The sequence below is a fragment of the Lasioglossum baleicum genome, chromosome 3 (assembly GCF_051020765.1).
Source record: "Lasioglossum baleicum chromosome 3, iyLasBale1, whole genome shotgun sequence".
NCBI classification, from domain to species: domain Eukaryota; kingdom Metazoa; phylum Arthropoda; class Insecta; order Hymenoptera; family Halictidae; genus Lasioglossum; species Lasioglossum baleicum.
The window spans coordinates 6149161-6168599 of record NC_134931.1 but is presented as its reverse complement, the minus strand read 5'-3'; the positions used below and the strand labels follow the sequence as shown (position 1 = coordinate 6168599).

At 39.0% G+C, this 19439-nt stretch overlaps 4 protein-coding genes across 4 annotated transcripts in view; 2 read left to right on the top strand and 2 right to left on the bottom strand.

Moving 5' to 3' along the window:
• LOC143207362 (proton channel OtopLc) overlaps window positions 1–13964 on the top strand; it is a 54377-nt gene extending 40413 nt beyond the window's left edge. Inside the window, exons 2-12 of the mRNA XM_076420753.1 lie at window positions 1458–1620; window positions 1789–1859; window positions 2128–2286; window positions 2701–2936; window positions 3342–3511; window positions 3685–3846; window positions 4182–4448; window positions 7102–7352; window positions 7844–7977; window positions 8056–8288; window positions 8361–13964. Coding sequence (XP_076276868.1) covers window positions 1828–1859; window positions 2128–2286; window positions 2701–2936; window positions 3342–3511; window positions 3685–3846; window positions 4182–4448; window positions 7102–7352; window positions 7844–7977; window positions 8056–8288; window positions 8361–8651 — 1935 coding nt within the window. The 5' untranslated portion in view covers window positions 1458–1620; window positions 1789–1827 and the 3' untranslated portion in view covers window positions 8652–13964. The remainder of the gene's footprint in view (window positions 1–1457; window positions 1621–1788; window positions 1860–2127; window positions 2287–2700; window positions 2937–3341; window positions 3512–3684; window positions 3847–4181; window positions 4449–7101; window positions 7353–7843; window positions 7978–8055; window positions 8289–8360) is intronic.
• Window positions 13949–15216, bottom strand: Roc1a (Regulator of cullins 1a). The gene is made up of 5 exons (XM_076420758.1): window positions 15084–15216; window positions 14884–14911; window positions 14649–14770; window positions 14466–14551; window positions 13949–14316 (listed from the first exon to the last, which is right to left on the bottom strand). Exons 1-5 carry the CDS (start codon window positions 15174–15176, stop codon window positions 14304–14306), a joined length of 342 nt encoding a protein of 113 aa, XP_076276873.1. The 5' UTR covers window positions 15177–15216; the 3' UTR covers window positions 13949–14303.
• Window positions 15202–16377, top strand: Lsn (vacuolar-sorting protein SNF8). Its single transcript, XM_076420757.1, has one exon. The coding sequence runs from the start codon at window positions 15565–15567 to the stop codon at window positions 16318–16320; it is 756 nt and encodes a 251-aa protein (XP_076276872.1). The 5' UTR covers window positions 15202–15564; the 3' UTR covers window positions 16321–16377.
• LOC143207363 (uncharacterized) lies at window positions 16378–18974 on the bottom strand. Its single transcript, XM_076420754.1, has 7 exons — window positions 18765–18974; window positions 18619–18694; window positions 18062–18542; window positions 17004–17997; window positions 16812–16940; window positions 16577–16738; window positions 16378–16514 (listed from the first exon to the last, which is right to left on the bottom strand). Exons 1-7 carry the CDS (start codon window positions 18800–18802, stop codon window positions 16487–16489), a joined length of 1908 nt encoding a protein of 635 aa, XP_076276869.1. The 5' UTR covers window positions 18803–18974; the 3' UTR covers window positions 16378–16486.
• Between the last annotated feature and the right edge of the window lie 465 nt (window positions 18975–19439).

The window sequence follows — 19439 nt, the reverse complement described above, 5'->3', positions numbered from 1 at the left end:
GTGAGATCATCTGACCACGTCGGCCACTAGCCTACCCTCTGGCCATATTTGCCCCTTTCCTTCGGTTACTTTAGCCAATTCCTCCAACTTTGGTAATATCTTGTGGAAATCTCTCTAAGGACCTCCGGATTCACATGGGATGTACCCCTCTTTGAATTCCCTAGAGGCGGACACTAAGACCTCTAAAAAAAAGTCTCTTCAATATACATCTAAATTCCTTCGAAAGAATTTCTCCAAACTCTTCTAGATTCCCTTGAAGGAGATCCTTTTGAGGGCTTCTAGAGTCCTTCGAAAAGTAAGGTGGAGTGGGGTAAGTGGGCCCTAGTTTTTGCAAAGTTGGACTTTAAACTGATGTATTTTCAGTCTGGCATGTAAAAACTTAACGCTCTTGGTATCAAACTCTTGCCACAGTTATTACTGATGAATTAGTATTATGTAGGATTGATAGGATATCGTAAATGGGGCAAGTGCGTCTCTGAGACTGAAAAATGCTTTCAAACCTTGTTTCAAGTGCTACTGGGCAAGAAAAGAATAATTAACAAGCCTGCTATAAAATGCGTCTTATTGAATTAAATTATATTGTTTAGTTTTATAGTTATCCATTTTTAAACAAACATGTACTTTTATTCTGAAATATGAAAAGGTGATATAAAACAAAGTTTTAGTTTTTTCTTACGTAGTTGCAAACCATGTTATGGCTTAAAAAAGTAAAAAAACCAATTATCTACTTACCCTTCGTTAAGAATTATAGTACAAAAAGTAGACTGACATAGTGAACATGAACTGCCTAGGACGCATTTACCCCACCGTGATAGTACGCACTTGCCCCGTGTAGTAATATTTACGGGGCAAGAACAATAAATTTTAAAACATACAATAAAACCGGTTTATTTAATCTAAACCTACATCAATATTTGTTGTACTTACCTAAAATAACAACACACACAGAATATATTAATAACTTGTAAACGTGCAGGGTAACCTCAAAGTTGTACGTGTAAAACACCTTTATTCTTGGGCGACATCGATGTCGAATAGTTCATACTAACTTATACTACATTAATAAATACAAGCTAGAGAAATTTGGTTCATATTATAATAAAAGTAACCAATTAACGGACTTGCCCCGTTGACGCACTTACCCCACTCCAGCTTACGTATCCAAGAACGTTTGTGTTTCCTTAGATCCTTTGAAGAATACCAAATCCTCCAAAGATATCTAGAATCCTTAAAGACTTTCCAAACCTGACAGGACTTTTAACAACAATTATGCAATTTTGCGGATACAGTTGTAAGGTGATCATGTAAACATTTTTATATGATCTCTATGACAATTTTGATGAAGATCAGCATCACGATTACGTAATTAAGCTGACTGCAAGCACACGGCAGATGATTACCGTTCCAACTCCATCTGTGAACTCTCTGTCGGACTTAAGAGAATCGTTTGCTTCTAGGTGTTTAAGCGTAACGGGTCGCCGCAAAGAAAGAAGTTGGCCAGCCTACTAAAAATTCAAAACGCGGGCGAATTTCCCTGAGAATAAATTTCCAAGTTTCTCCCGCCGAGAACAGCCAAGTAAATACAGCACGGCGAGCTCACTCAACCCCGGAACGAACTAGGTAAAGTTTGACGCATTGTCGGTGAATAAACCGAAACGATTGTTACGCAACGTTTGCTGGAAGAAAGGAAAAAGAACTTTTCCAAACGCGCGGCGCGTCTTACGTGCATTCTGATGAACAAAGGTACTTGGAACGAAGGGAGGAATATCACGGTTGCTCTTTTTCCAGGACATTACGTTCGTCATCCCGAGACAACGAAAACAGACTATGATTAATAGTCAATCGAATACAACGATCAGGTAAATCAATGTAATCAAGTGCACTGTATATTATCTCGGTATGTGTGAAAGATCCTCACTTTCGTGGAGTATTCTTTTTAAGAATGATGCGGGACGTTGAACTTCAGATCAACGTCCAAGAAACTTCACTTCACATTAATGTATACATATTGATGCATCAAGGAATAATGTCTGTACACGATGTAAATGACATTTCAAGTTTTCGCATATATCGAAACGTTAATGTAACCGACATTGTACGTTAAATCTTGATCGAAAAATTTTCAAGTTCCGAAATCAAAAATCGCGACGCAATGCGGACGATAACCCTGCTACCGGATGCCGATGGGAGAGATTACTTCGCATCGCCCCGAGGAAGAACGTCTCACCTCCGCCGACAAAGCATGTCCCTGACTGCCGTGATCAACCACCGAAGAGGCCTTCTCGGGTATAATATCGTAGACAAATTTTTAATTCTCCGCCGCATTTTCCATTGACCCGGGCGAAATCACCGCAAATCATCATCGCCGTTTTTAATAACCCGTCGACACGACGTTAAAATTCGATAGGTTCCATGCGTGCTTTCCCATAAAACGCGGACGCACTTCGACGCGGAAAGCGTATAATTTTACGATCATTGAATCCAGCCCGCGAACAGAATATTTTCGATGGGACGGTTCGACGATTCGATTCAATTCATTTCGTTTAGTGTACTGATGTGAAAAACACTTCGCAATACGGTTAAATACTATCGGAACTCTATATGGATGTGATAAAAAATCCCAGCGCAACATCTGAATCAGGAGTGATCGAAACAAACTTGAATTATATAAAATGCATGCGTGCTCGTTCCTGTCGACAGAGCGTTGATTTCAGGTATAGGCAGCAACATGTCTCTGCCGTCGTGTATACCGCAGGATCAAGAATTCTTGACGGGTCAACAGCCGCCGGGATCCAAAACGCAAACGCTCGTGCTGAACAACCAGTGCCACCTGGAGAAAAGCGACATCGATCCGCAGAAACAGCGACCTAATTTCTTGCCGTTGTCGCCCGTTAACACCGCATGCGTCCCCTTGAACGCTCTCGAGGCCACGAAAGGTAAACGTCCCATATCACTTGGCAATGAACAGCTCGAAACCAGCAGAACGCAACCGCCGATGAAACTGCAGAACAGCTACTTGGGGGGTAATGGAGTAATGGCGGCCGTTTAAACAATAATCATAATAAAATGAAAATGTGGGGTGAAATATTTATTTACGTTTAGATACTACGTATTAATAATAAATTAGATACACTCCTCTAGCTCTAATAGTTTCTAAGATAGAGATAGTTTCTAAGAAACACGTGTCGAATGTTTTTTCTAAGAACTACCACTCACAAAAATTTCATTAGAATCGGTTTTTGTAACTTGAATATGTTGCCTTGAAAGCGAGAGTAGTCCAAATTGTTGAGATTTATAATATATCCAACAATCATTCACCCAACCATCGCTTTCGTCGACAGCTAAACAACAAATCATGGATCAACGACCGAAGCCATTGAAGTGGAGAAAATGCCACTCGGAAATGGTATCGATCATGAGCACTCTTTACGCGAAACTGCTGATCGTCATCGGAGTCGCGGTACCAGTCACAGCCAGCGTAACCGAAAGAGTCCCGCCGTATATGAATCAGGTGACCCGAACTTCTCACTTTCATAGTTTCAATTGCTGACTCGTCGGAAATTAAGAAAAATCGGGACACAAACGAGCAGTTTTTCGAATAACGTGCTCCGCGAATTAGAAACTCTTCTGGCTGGTTACATTCCTCTCGCACGCATCGAACAACACGACAATTCGTTTTTGCAGGGATTTTACCTGTATCTGTATTTGGTCAGCGTCGCTTTCGTTGTCGCGATGTACGTCATCGTGTTAAGAGACAAAGCCGTGAGGAATCTGACGCAGAAAAACGCGAAGAAACAGCAGACCTTCACGTTCGACGGAAGAGGTGACCCGGAGGTTGCCTGCCAGGTAATCCTTTCGAATGGTATTTTCTGATAGATTAATTATGTCTGTCAAATTCATACTTTTGAAAGTGGCCTTAAGTTCCAAATTAAAATGTTTAAATCAAAGTGAAGATAATACAAGTAAACGTAAAAGAAAACATAGCTTTCACAATGCTAAATATTCAATACTATTAACTATTTCATAGTGAAATAGAATGATTTCCAAATACTCTGCAGGTCGGACCAAATAATTACTGTAAAATATTTCGCATTGATCGTACGAATCAGTGGTTTAGGATTCTCCAGTTAACGCAAAGTATGCAAGAATACGATACGTAGAATGAAATCTTTGTTTCTCAGACGCAACAGTACGGCAGCTTTTGTCTCAGACTCGGTGCAGTGGGATTTGGCGCCGGCTCGCTGGTATTTACGGGATTGCAAATTGGGGCGGAAATAGCTTCCGGCCCGTTTAGGGCGATTACACCAGGAGCCAGGCTGCTGTTGGTCACGGCTCAGATGCACTTCATATTTTTGAACAGCAAGAGCCTTAAGCTCTCGAAGCATACCGCCCTCGCAAAATTGGGCCTGATGCACATGATCGCCACCAACCTCTGCGAGTGGCTACAGGTAACACTTTAATTCCATAACAGTGTCAAAATTCAAATTTTTATCTTTCCAGTCTTCACCTTTCGAGTAATTTTAATTAAATATTGTAATTTGTATAATTTCTTACACTACTTTGAATAGACTTCGGATTTCATACATTGATGACAAAAATGAATTAGGCCAAATTCAAAACTCTGAAGACAGAAGAATTTAACACTGAACGTTCCACTATCCAATAATTTTCATATACTTTTTAGCGAAGTAGCACTTTCATTTGTTTTGCCTTACCGTCGTGCTCTAAATTATTTCCACAAAGTACAATCCCGGTTTATTTCATTTTCTGAAGACTTTGCGAGGAATACTGAAATGATATTATTAATACTCACGTTTCGTGGTTGTTAGCTTTATACAGAATATTGAACTGAGTGTTATAACAGGATTTTAAATCACTTAAATCTGCAAATACCCTTTTAGAGAAGATATCGATATCAAAATATTGCGCTATGAATATTAATGGAGCGTTAAGAAACGACAGCTGAAACGTGCGAATGAATTGTACATCAACCTTCAGATACTGAATGTCTCGACAATATGGATCGAATGAAAGATTAATATTTTGTTTGAGGTAATTATCAAATTCGAATAGCAGCGTACACAAGTCCGGAGAGAAGAGTATTCGCATAAATATTGTATTATACGAAGAGTGTATTATCCTGTGCACACAGTATTCAGTATAAAGTAGCTTGAAGTGGAAAATGGAAAACACGCTTGTTTCTGATAACGAGATATCCACTCGTTCAATTTAAATTCCTATTGATAGGATAGGGTTTAAATAATTTATACGTCAGTTCTGTAAACCGTCGTATCTGGTCGATTTATCAGAGCTAATTTAATTTGCTAAACTGCCGGTTATAGTACTTTATCAGGAAACCAAACAGTAGAATAGCATGTTTTCATATTTTTGAGAAAAATATATTTTTCCGATTTTTTTGAGGTTTTTCATTTTTTACGACCACAGTTTGCAACAAAAAAATCTAAAAAAATTCTCAAAAATGCGCCTTAGGATCCGGAATGTGTCACATTTTTTTCAGAATTTCAGAACGCATTTGAGACCAGAAAATGCGCCGGAAAGCGCAAAATCTATTTTACGCTGTAATTACCCTCACGGGCAAGCTGGAGGGCTGAAATTTTACGCAGAGGGGTTTTTCTTGGTCAGCTTTCGAATGGTTCAATAGCCATTGAAAATCTCTAAAGGCAGTTTTGACCATCTTAATCGGCCAGGCCCACAATTTACGCGGAATTGATTTACGCGATCTTATTTTACGCGGTCAGATATGTACAGGGTGTTCCAAAACTCCTGCAGAACCCGGAAATGGGAGGTTCCTGAGGTCATTCGAAGCGACATTTTCCTCTGCAAAAATGTTGTCCGCGGCTTTGTTTAGGAGTTATTAACGAAAAACACGGACCAATCAGACCACGACCTAGACGCGAGTTGGCACAGTCGGCCAATCGACAGTTGGCGCGCCGGGCCGACTGTGCCAATTCGCGTCTAGATCGTGCTCTGATTGGTCCGTATTTTTACAGAGGAAAATGACGCTTCAAATAACCTCGAAACCTCCTATTTCCGGGTTCTGCAGGAGTTTTGGGACATCCTGTATACATCAGGCATGGCCATCGGAGACATTCTCAAGGAATAGCACCACTTCTCCCGTCCGCGCGTCTCGCTCTCCGTGGCGGCCGTAGTCCTCGGAGCACTGACAGATTCAATTTACACAATTTTTATTCGCAGAAATCAAATCCACATGGAACGGATATTCACGTAAATTGAGGGACGGATGTACATATTAAATTAACTTTACCACGAAAAATCTTCCTCTCATTTTTATTTAAAACTGGAACTAAAAAAATATACCCTTTTATAATCTTACTTTCTTGCCTGCTTGTTTTAATCCTAATGCCAGTATCATTTTTGCTCTCGCAATGTGTATTGATATATGTATATTATTATTAGAAATTTATAATACAGTAGGACATCGATTAACCGGGTCCCGGTTATAAACAAATATGCGTTGAAATATGATTATATTATGAAGGGAAATAAATTTTCAAAAATAAAAAATTCGTTTTGGAATATAATGTACATTTTAATTATGTCCTTCGGGGGACATTATAATTTATAATTTATCCGGGCTGTTTGTCTCCCGATCAAGCCGGTTAATCGAGGTCCTACTGTACTTACGTGAGAGGGTGCTGTAATTCACTTATTGACTGACCCTCGTATATCGTAAAATCAGAAAATGCTTGGAAACATCGAAAAGCAGAGGCGAAGTTAGAGTGGGAATGAGTAAATAATATAAATTCTCTGATGGATGTGACGCGTGGCACATATTGATTCATAGTATTTAGCATTCGCCAATGTCGAATGGGCAGTTCGTTCGTGTATTTGTGAAACGTATCCCACGATATAATAATTCCGGCATCACAACGGGATATTGAACTTATGATGCAGCGCGCGCGGAAACGCGGCAAATATTAACAATCATTCCGTGCCCCGACAGCCCTTGTCGACACCGCGCGCGACACACACACACACACGTGACTACGTAAATTTTTCACTCGGCCACTCATCCATTCCGTTTGTCTTGTCTTTTGCCACTCGCCACCATCACCGAAGGCGCTTGTCGAGGAGACGCAACACGAAATCGAACAACTGGGCCATACGCACGACGACGAGGACGGAATCCTGAAGTCTTTGCTGCGAGACGCCAGCCCCTTCCTTTTTCCATGCACAATTGAATTCAGTTTAATTTGCGCAGTGATACTGTTCGAGATGTGGAAGAGGGTAGACGAAAAGACCGATGCAAAGGGCGAAAGCTCGACGAGATCTTCGTATCATCTTAGCATAGATTGCAGCAGCTCTCACAGGTCAGACAGGAATTTAATTAAATCAATAAGACGCTCCCGGTAATTTGTTCATGCGATACCGTTACCGTTCAGATTTTAAGCCACTCTTTCATCTGGTTCAACTCGCGCTATAAGGTGGTCGCACGTCGGACGTCAATTTTGACGAGCGTTGCTTTTGCCCTACGTAACATTTTCGCATCAGTGCGCGATAGTACGAACAAGATGGATGATATAAAACTGTCAATTCTCGTGAATAGTTCATTAAAAATGAGAGAGAAAAAACGCAAATCAAAAATATTTTGCGTACACCCATAAACAGATCAGAATGATTAAACATTTTAACCGTTAGATGAAGACCAATTTTTCAATTATTTTCGCATGTCGCGGACAACGTTAGATAGAACTATTTGAAAAAATAGTTACCATAGTTCCATAATATACATATAGCTGTTACATTTTAATGCGATGCATCGCGTAAAATTAACGAAGTTTTTATTGAAACTCGTTTCCAGGGGTCTGTTCGGCGGGATATTAGTGGTTGCCGCAACGATATTAAGTCTGATTATGTTCTTCGTCCTGAAGGAGGCCAAGATGAAAATAGCTATCGTGCAGGTCACTGCATTAGATGCCACTATATTAGCGTTAGGTACAGAGCAGTACAGAGTATCCGTCAAGCACTGTGTACCCTGTTCAACAAAGCGTTCGTTAACGTGGAACTTTACAGGTATGCTCGCTTCGATCGCCGGAACTTTGAAGCTGCAGGAGCTCCAACAGAAAATAATCAAACCGTCGGACCTGGACACTACGCTATTGGCGGCGGCTCAGGCCGGTGTGTATCTGCACTGCCTTTTCGGCGTGGTCGGTGATATATTAACGATGGGCCCGACTTGGGTGCTCTCGTTGATCACGGATTTATTGGCGTTGATGCAGAGCACGAGCCAAACTTTGCTCATTAAAGTAAGCGGCCGATCGATCCGCGCTGGAGCTAATCATTTCCTCGAGTAGTTTCAATTTCGCGTAATTTTCTAGATCGCGTGGGGAAGACGTTGCTCGAGGAACGACAAACCCGGCAAGGAGTTGATCACCTTCCTCATAGTCGTCAACATCGCGCTGTGGACGGTGAACACGCTGGAGAAATCCCGGGCCGGGGTTCGTCCCGATCATTTGCAATTCTTCGGCGTTTGGGCGTGGACGATCATCACGCACGTGTCCATGCCGCTGGCGATATTCTACAGATTCCACTCGGCCATTTGCCTGTTCGAAATATGGAAAACATGTTACAAAAGTCGGTCGACCAGCGTCGTGCAAACACCGTTCTGAACAGTGCCGAAATTCGATTCGGCACGTGAAACTGGCGATGTACACAAAAGTTAGGCGAGTAACGAGTGTCTTTTAACAGCCGCGCCGCACCGTTGCGCTGCATAAGGATGGGCTGGAGAGGTGGGTGGCAAAATTTGAGCAAGCACCGCCAAATTACATTACCGTTCGGCCATCCCTTTAATTACCGAGCTATTAAAAGGGCGGGGAGGGGAAAGAAGGAAGAAGAAAGAGAAGGAAGCGACCAAGCTTTCGCAAATAACAACGTTACGGGGGCCTCTAGGACAGGGAGGGGAGAGGGGTTAAACTTCGGCACGCTGTTTGTCGGCTAGCCACGGCGCGGGAACTTCTGAACTAGTGGGTACGAGACAAAGGGTAAAAGGGGCACTTCAAAGCTCCGGAGACGAACGGATGCGACGGCATGGTCGTTGCCGAATCGATGGGGAGCGATGCCTACTTTTATCGATGTTGTACGGAGAAAAGACATGGTAACGGTGATGGTAGACGTCGACAGTTTGATACGGTTTACGGTAAACACATTTCGGTTGCAATCACATCACGGGGCAAGCAAGCCTCGCTGCAGCGAGAAGTAGGTGATGCTTTGGTGGTTGGAGGAAGCGGGCGAGTGGTCGGTGAAGAGGCTCTTAGCCAACCCTTTGTTGCTCCTGCCACCACTATTGCTTCTGCCAATCCCCCTTCCCTCCCCCTATATGGCCCCTCTGTACGAAGCGGAGGCTCTACTCTTGACCAAAGGCCTCTGATTTACTTAGCCTATCAAGTGCTCTTGGACTCGTCCACCAAGAATAGCGCATATACGGCCCCGATTGTGTACGTCGTGTACCGAAATTTCGAACTTAATGCTCCACTTACTGTCCTCCCACCTTCCACGAGTCGTGATTCCAAGATTCGATTGCAGGACACCGTGTAAATAAATTTCCACGGACATTGGTTAGGGGATCGGTGGAGCTGTGTTTACTTTATTTATTCTTTAGAATTACTAGAATACGGATTTTTATGCAATATTAAGCTTATACGTGGTAACTTGGAGATACTGGAACTACATATTAGGCATTTACTTGTATTTTTAATATTTTTAACGAGTACGAAATAATATCAGGTGCTTGCAAAAATTTTAGTTAAACAGTTTCACAGAAGGACAGAAGATTATGACCGATTGAAAGAGACTAAAATTTTTGCATAATCCTAATGTAACAGTATCATTAGATTCTTCAAATGTTTTTACTGTCTTATACTTGTTCTACTCATTTTTGTTAAAGATACATAAAATTGTTTTATATTATTGTATATTTTATAATAAAGAAGTTGTCACATTTCCAATTTATTCAATCTATTAAAAATGTATTATAGCATATAAATGGATGGCACGTTGAAACATCAATATACAGAAATATTATGCTCCTCGTTTAATATAAATTAAGGATCATAATACATATTATTACACATAAATAAACGATATTTCGAAATATGATCATATTTCATAATATTATATCGTAATTGTTTATGTTACATATTGTCAAGACATTTTGCAAGAAGCATACGGATTTTCGGAGAAGGGAAGCAGAAAAGGAGGGTGTTAGTACTGCGTCGCCACTCCCTAACGCTTGCCATAGGCCCTGTCTTTTTTGCGGATTTAACATGGATTTATCATCCCTACGATTTCCCTACCTTGCCGAGCTACAGTTACTACTACCCTAGAATCTATAACTCACGTGTGAAAATCTTTGGACGGTGGAAGAGAGAAATCTTGGACTTTCTACGCTGGCTGGATACAGAAGACGAAGCATGTCGGATCCAAGCCGTTTTCAAGAATTTATTCCGGGGCACATCGATTTGTAATATTCACGAATCGAATTTATAAATCCATTAACGACACACAATTTTACTCCATGCACATGTACCGTGTTTACTCCGGTATTAATTTCCCGGATAATTGACCAATTAATAACGATAGCAGTTATGAAACCTCCAGCCCTCACATTAATTTACACTCGTGCGCGGCTTGTACAGGGTATATAAATATATATATTGTTGGCAAAAACCAATAGTGTGATTTTAGAACATCGGATAGGTGAAAATTTCATTGAAAAATGGGTCGCAAATGACCCGATTTCTTAAAAGGTACTGTTAAAGCTCCAATAATGATTAAACTGACTTTATTTATAATGAGACAGTATCATAAATAGCGTGATATTACAGTAGCACCTCCATTACATTATGATCCATCATATGAACGTTCTACTATATGAGCACTCTCTAATACAGCACGTAAATACATCAATAATGCACATTTATGAGAAATTAAACAATATATTATTTTCAACGAATTAAAATTATTCAACGAAAAAATTAATTTCTATTCAACTCCAATTTCTTATAATTAGCGTAGAGGCTGAACTTCATCTACGGAAACCAAAAGTTTTTAACTTTTTTTATGTAATCCTGTAGATCATGGCGAGAAAACGCCGAAATCCAAGTGTTAATATTAGGCATTCAGTGGCTCAAAAGTAATGTGGGAGTAAAGTTGAGCAATTTTAAGCATTTTTGACAGATAAGTTATTTTTATTCAATTGTAAGTTATTCTTGATACAACATTTTGTCTCAGCATTCGCCGCAAAACAGGAATATTCGAGGATGACACGTCACTTGAGCTGTCCATGGAAAAATCTCGCAATTTATCGGGTTTACTTGTCTGCCCCCGTAACTCCTGTCGAGTCTAAAATGATGGAGAAGGGAAGAGACGAGGAAAACAGGAGACCGCGAAAGCGACTGTACAAGGAAACCTTGATATATCCGCCAAACACAAGGAGCTGGAACACCCGGTCGGATTTATCAGAGTTGCGGATAATGGATGGTCTATACCGGCAGGGAAACTTTTTTAAATAATATAACGCACAACTAGTGGTGAGCCTCGATTCCACGGCGATCTAAAATATGCTTGCGAAAACACTTCTCTAGACCACCGTAAAATAAACATCCCAGAAAAAAGCCGAGTAACAGTTGGTCTCTCCCTCTTCTTCCTCTAACAAAGAACCACGTAGCCGAGAAGACGTATCGATATGTGAAATCGTGGAACATTTGAAACAAAATTATCTAATAAGTACGTAGCGTAAAGAAATCGGGGAAGGGTCAGCAGCGGCGGATCTCCTTCTCGACCTAATTACACTTCGGGGGCTTTAATGAATTTTCGATGGCTCGACGTGCTACAGCGCGCGCCCGGCTCCACTAAAATAAAAAAAAGGACGAGGAAGAAAGAACGAAAAAAAAACAATTATCGAGAAGCAAATTATTCGGTCCTGTCGGTGCAACATGGGAGAAAGAAATGACAGTGGTATTGGCAGAACAACTGCCAGACAAAAACCACCACCGGAGGTCGTCGATTGGACGATCCTCGGGAATGTATTTAATTCGATTGGACTCTGCCATCTGGACGAGACAAGGAAGGCGAGAGGTCGAAGAGGGTGACTGCTCGGTGAGCAAGGGTGAGGGAACCTCTGTTTCCGGCGGAAATGAGGCCTTCGCGACTCGCACTCCCATCCTCTATCCCTTTTGCCTCCTCCCAGAACGCTCTTTCGAGCCCCCTTCAACCTGCCTGTGGCCATTCTCCCAACTGAATCCTGTATCGTACCCTATCACAAGTTGCGAGAGCGCAAATTGTATTTATATTCCATCTCTCATGGTCAGGTAAATATTTTGCGCGAAACTTGTTTTCTGAAAATCATTCAGTATGCATCCGGACACGCGGGTTTGAATGCATCTACCCCACACACACACACATCTCCTGCCGTTCGACTATTAAACGAAATCGCCTCTTTTAAATATTGAAAATATAGATATTTACCGGCATCGTGAAATTTGAGATCGGTCTCATATTGCCTGATGTGTGCACGTGCGATTGAAAATTGGCAAATACGGACCGTCGGAGCAGTTATAGTATGTGTATTATCATCGGCGTTCATTTATTGCGATTTATTGGAGCGCGTTGCAGCGCGCTCCGGAATCAAAGTTTAAACGAATCTCACTTCTATAATATCGTGTTTTCTCTCACGGCGGGTAGAATTTAATAAAAAATAGAGGGGTGAGGGAGTCACGGGGACGAGACGAGAAAAAATCAGAGCCAGAAAGGGGCTTGCTAATACACTCCGCCACTCTCTACACAAACTGGCTTGCTCCCTCTCTTTTCCTGCGCCTGAATGTCGCTTGCACGACAGGAATGTAATTTTCGCTGTATGCCTGGATTAGAAGCCAGCTCGTCGGGCTTCAGGTTCTGCCGCTTGATAAGTATTGGCCCCGTATCTCTTGAATACACTAGAACTGGAAAAAGGATCCGAGATGATCTCGAAGCGATCGATTGGCCTCGACGTGACGTCACGGGTCACGGCGGCTGTAATGTCTCGTTAAGAATCCACGCACCCGTTATGGCGCGGTTTAATGATAAGAGCGTGAGGGTAGGAAAACCGTGCGACGCTTGTCGCAACGTAAAAGCTATTATTAGGGAGACCTGCCACGGCTGCTTCGGCGAGATTGATTTTACTTAACGTGCCGGAATAGATACAAAAATATAACACTCTTTATCTGCCCGGCTTCGAGACCCGAATCTTGAGAAGCTGGTGCTCTTAAATCTGTACGATGCATCGTGTGCATTTAATATTCGGCCTCTCGGGACAATCGATTCGAGCACTCTATTCAGAAACGTTGTTAGGCGTTGTATTATACATTTCCACGATACCTGTTTAAAGAATAAAAATTGCTGATCCAAAGAGCAGATTATGGGAGCTCGGCGGTATTAGTAAGAGCGAGGACAAAACTTTCGCTGGATGGTATTTCTGAAAATCAGGTAAGAGGATCATTGGAAGATTCGGTAGAAAAAGTCTCACAGGAAAGCATCGATGTAAAGTAGAGGTCCCTATTTCACATATATGTATGTAAATACACGTGCACACGCATAATGAACGAATCCGGATTTTAATCCGTGTAATATTAAATATACACGGTAATTGTTGAACAGTTGACCGTAAATTTATTGCAATCTCGCTTCCAACATTAATAGTCTTGAACAAAAATACACGGATCTCTACATCTGTGTACAAGGAGAATAGAGTGCATAATTACATGTGTATTAAGAACACATAATTTGCGGTTCACACGGATTTCGTATACACGTCTGAAATCGTAGAATCTAATGTAAAGTATGTATTACTTGTCTGTTTCAACGCAATTGGTTTTCAAATCGTGAAAAAGTAGCATTATAGAAAAATGTTCAGATTAATGAAAGATTGACATTGATTTTGAAATCTTTCTTTATTCGAACACTTAGGACTATATGTCATATAATGTCATATAAAACCAATATTATCAGGAAGGTTCAGTAGCTTATGGCTTTTTAGTACTTGCTGTTCCAACTTATTAAATGTAGCAGTATAAACTTTACTATGCAGGTGCAGTAACATTGTAAATATTCCGCAATTGGATTGAAGAATATTTTTTCTTTTATCCTTTACACCTTTTTTGTCAACCTTAAGAAGCTCCACTGAATTTCCATCTCTTTTTGTTAACTCCCGTGTTTGAATATAATTAAATAAGGTGTTGGTTTTATCATTTTTATATCTGTTGTTGGCGAGAATTGGCCACACTCTGTTAATGACCGTATCTATAACAAAAGCAATTAAAAGATTAGCATACACTGTATAAGAATATAGAATTATAAACTTATCTTGTGTTTCTATAAACATGCAAATAATTTTTGAAAGCTTTAAAAAGCCAGCAATGTGTTGTTGGATGTTATAGATTTTTACTCACTTTTGGAACTCCCATTCTCGATTATCAAGTGGACAAACCTGTCGAGTCTTCAACCAACGTGAGATGCAATGGAAATGGAACGCATGCTATACAAAAAGAAATGATCAAAACATTAAAATAAAGAATTTAAAACATATCGCTAAGAGTATATTGTAACAAAAAGTATGAGCTTTCGATATGTACATTGCATACACCCCAAGCTACGGTACATTCTTCGCTAGTAGCTGATGCCTGATTTGCTTGACATTCGATACACAGATCCATAATATGGTTACGGCATATAGCACAATTGTCTACTACAATATCTGCAAAAAAAACAATGGCATAATTACTACCTAATTCCGTAAATAATGAAAGAAAACAAATATACTATATTTGGTAGTAGATTATAGAAATAATACAAATTCTGTACACATACCCCATGCCCAAAGTGCCACTGCATTCCACTGAAAAGAGAGATAACATATTTTTAAGTAAATATAAAATATTAACCATGTGTGTGAGAGAGTATAGTGCAAATGACAATGCAAGAATAAGGTTAGAAATTGATCAACAAAATTATAATGTATACGATTTGCATATATTTTACAGAACATTTTAAACCACTTTTTTGCTTACCTTTTTGACCTCGAAACGTTTCTTCTCCCCTTTACTGCTACTCGAAGTTGGTAAATCACTTTCTTCATCGTCAATTTCCATTGCGGACGCCATATTTAAATTTTGAACGATGCCAACTGACACCTTGCGTAGGCAACACGAAACACGACGAAGAACAGTTCACAAAAGAAAGTGTACGACCCTCTGATTGTTTATTTTAACGTTTTGTACGTGCACGGTACATTATGTTACGTCAAAGTTTACATGTCAATCTTATAATCCATAATATATGGAAAACAGAGTGAAGATAATACGAAAATCTATTGTTATACTGACGTGTTAATACTATATAGGTTATGCTTTTGAAAGACGAACCTATTTATATTTGAACAAGTTTGACTAAGTATACTGAAAGCTGAATAAGTATACTTTAACGCCGTGTCAGTGTAAAAGTTTGTACTACATTTCATAATCTTAAACGTATTGACAAATATAATTGACGATGAGACGAAAAGCAGGCGTTGGTGCAATTCAAAAACAAAAGCTAGAGCAAGAAAAATATAAGGACAAGGGGACAGAGATTCAAGAGAATCAATTTGAGCAAATGACGAAGCAAATGGAAACATTCCGCGTTAATCTAGAGGAGTTTGCAACCAAGCATAAGAATGAAATTAAAAAGAATGCGCGTTTTAGACGGCAATTTACTGAAATGTGTGCATCGATAGGTGTAGACCCTCTGGCCTCGAATAAAGGTTTCTGGTCAGTTCTTGGCATAGGAGATTTCTATTATGAACTTGCTGTCCAAATAGTAGAAGTCTGTATGGCTACAAATTATAAAAATGGTGGATTAATATCATTAGATGAACTCCGAACAAGACTAATTCAAGCAAGAGGTCGTAGAAAGGAGCATCAAGATATAACGAATGAAGATTTATTAGCTGCAGCTAAGAAATTAAAAATTTTTGGGAGTGGATTCTCCATTGTTTCGATCGGCAGGGGTAAGCATTTAGTACAATCTGTTCCTGGAGAACTTACTATGGATCATACTGCTGTATTGCAACAAACCAGTTTATCTGGGAATGCATATGTTTCTAAATCTATATTGTACAATGATTTACACTGGGAACCAGACCGTGCTCAAAAAGCATTGGACCATATGGTAAAAGAGGGACTGGCATGGTTAGATAAACAAGGTGACGATGAAACTTTATATTGGTTCCCTAGTTTATTTACAGCCTGCATTGTATCCAAAGAATAGATGAATCTTAATTGTATTATTAATACCTAGGCAATATTGAAAATAAAAAACAGGATATATGTGTAATGTAAAATGTATTTTTAATGTGAATAAATTGATATACTCTTACAGTATTAACGCAATCAAGTTTTGATTCTAAAATAATCCTACTTGAAGACCAATATTGTCACCTAATTTCGTTTGCTGCATTGAATCTAAAAGAAATATTTATTGTTATTTGAAAATGCATTTATACTGAAACTTACTGAAAATGTACCTTTGTATGTCTTGCAATGTCTGTTGAGCCAATTGCTGCTTGCAAGTTAACAATTCTGTGCTTAATTCGTTATTTTCTTTTTGCAACGAACTTATCTTACTTCTTAGTTCTTTGGATTTTCCCTGAAACTTCACTGTCAACGATTTAGCCTCATCTCTCCATCTACAATACAAATATGTAAATATAAGTGAATGTAGTTATTTATCTAGTGTATATAGAAATAAAAGTCCCATACTTTTTACTCAGTTTCTGATGAACTTGGACGTGATGGATCAACTCCTTTGTTTTCCTATCAAATTTTTCTTGCAATTTATTCACATGATCTGATAATACCGATTGGCAACAATGACATTTATTTTCTACGCTATAACAAAAACATTACGTATATTCGGAGACGTTAAAATATTGAATAAATAAAATTACTTACGTTATGTCCAACGTTCGTTTATTTTTTATGTCATATAAATAAGGATTTATTTCATCATTGAGATTATGTCGTGATTTGTTTTCTGCTATACAATTTGCTTTATGAAGATTAACTTCCAATTCGTGAATTTTGTTTTCTAGAGAATGTCTTTCATTATCTCTTTTATGTATTTCATGATCAAAATCATGCTTAAGAGACTTTAATTGTAAAATAAGATTCTCTTTATCACCTAACGTTTTAGATAATTGGTTTTCTAAATCTGAGTATTGTTTTAATATGTCTCTATTATCACCATCAACTTTCTTCATTTGATCTTGCGCATTAGTGGATTGCTGCCATTCTAGTTTCTGTAATTTACCATTTGAGCTGACCAAGTTACTTTCGAGAGTAGCTATTTTTTCCTTTAACTGCTGCATTTCAATATCATATTTGTTTCTGCCTATTGTCTCATTGTATACCTGCAATTGAAGTTCCAAACGTTTTGCTTTTTGCTCATAATCTAATAGTTTTTCATTTGAGTCCCTGCGTATCCTAATCAGTTCTTCTTCCGTAAATTTAAGTTCTCTTTGAGCTTTTTCTAACAATTTAATCTTCTCTCTTAATTCTGCTTTAATCTCTTTGATTTCAGTCATATAGTTTTTTGTGTGCAATTCAATTTCATCTTGAGTCTTTTTATTCAATTCCTGTATTTTTGTGTCATATTCATTTGCTATTAGTGTCAATCTATGTTCTAATCTGGATTTTTCTTCCAAGGCAAGAGCTTCACGATGAAGCACCAAATCCTTTTCCCTGACTGCCGATTCTATCAGCTCTATGGCTTCTGCCATCTTATTTTTTGTTTCCTTATCTTTCTCTACTATATTGTCAGCATATCTTCTAACTACATTCAATTTTTTTTCTAGTTCTAATTTAGTTTGGACTATTTTGTTAGTTTCTGCTTTAGCATAAGCTAGTTCTCTTTTTAGTGTCTCAATTGTTATCTGATTATTCCTGTCTTTGAAAACATAAAAATAACATTTCCATCTGGTATAAAATAAACAAGTATTTTTATTACTGACCTTTTTCTTGAGCTTCTTTTTGTAGGTTTCTATACTTCTCCATTAGTTCATCCTTTTCCTTGGTCAAACTTTCAACTCTTTGTTTAGTTGTATGATATAGCGTTTGATGTTTTATAAAATTGTCTTTAGCCTGTGTAAGCTTTTCCTCTAACATTTTGATAGCTTCAGAGTAGCTTTCTTTAATAGCATATGCTTGGTCCTGGTAGAATTTTGTATCTTTTCCATTTGCACGAAAACCTCTCAATTCTTCCTCTAAAGCATTTATGGTATTTAGTGAAATATGCCACAGCTGCAAAGCTGAATCTTTTTCAGTCTCTAAAAGTACAAGACGCTCTTGTAAATTTGCTACTTCCTTTGTATGAAAGACTTCGCTACCGCATTCTTCCAAATGAATACGGTTCAAAGATTCTTTTATATCATGTACTTTTTGACTTTCATTTCGTAAAATTTCTAGTTCAGTCTTTATGCTAGTTTGTTCTACCTGAGAATTGAAGGTACATTAACAAAAATTTAATGTTTATAATAACGTCTACGAACATTAGTAAAAACAAAGATACCTTGCACAATTTCAAATCACGCTTAAGATGCTCCACAATTTCATGTTGTTCCTTAAGTATTGCATCTGCGTCCGTGCTGATGAGAAAAGAATTTATTTCAAATAATTTTCGTACAAAAACTAAGCTCATATAACCTTAAAACTAACCTTGGTTTGAGAACTTGGTCCTGTTGTATCTCCAACATTTTATTGCTAAAAGAATGTTACCCTTTATACTACTATCTTGATTGAAGGCGCATTATGGTAAAAATACCGTTCGTTTAATTTATATCATAATAATTGGGAGATACATAATTACAATAAGGCGATGTTCACGTCTGACGCGTAAACATCAACAATTCTGTTATTATCGACACGTTCATGTGTCTCACGATCTGAAATACCGACAGCGTTAACAACAACTCGATTTCTCACGCCCTCTGCGCTGACAAACGATAAATGTTGGAACTAGATCCACGAAAACCTTACATCATATATCGGGTGATTCACGAGAAACAGAACACCTAAATAAGTAAATAGCTCCGTTAGGCTTGAAGATAGAGCATAACCTTAATCACCGACGAGATACTGCCAGCCTTATGGGAGATCGTGCCACTCGAATAATTCGGTGTTTTTTTACGCCCTCCATGCAGTGCTTCGATTGAGCCCAACTTTTCGAAATCGCGTATGCGCGGCGATTTCAGTCTCAGTAACGTGAGCTTCTCGATAAAATGGGGTTCCTTGAGCACTCCGCAGAACTTCAAAAAATTTATATGATTTGATTCTAAAAAATGAATCAAATACCAGGTGTATTTGTGTATATTTTGTAACTCGTAGGACACG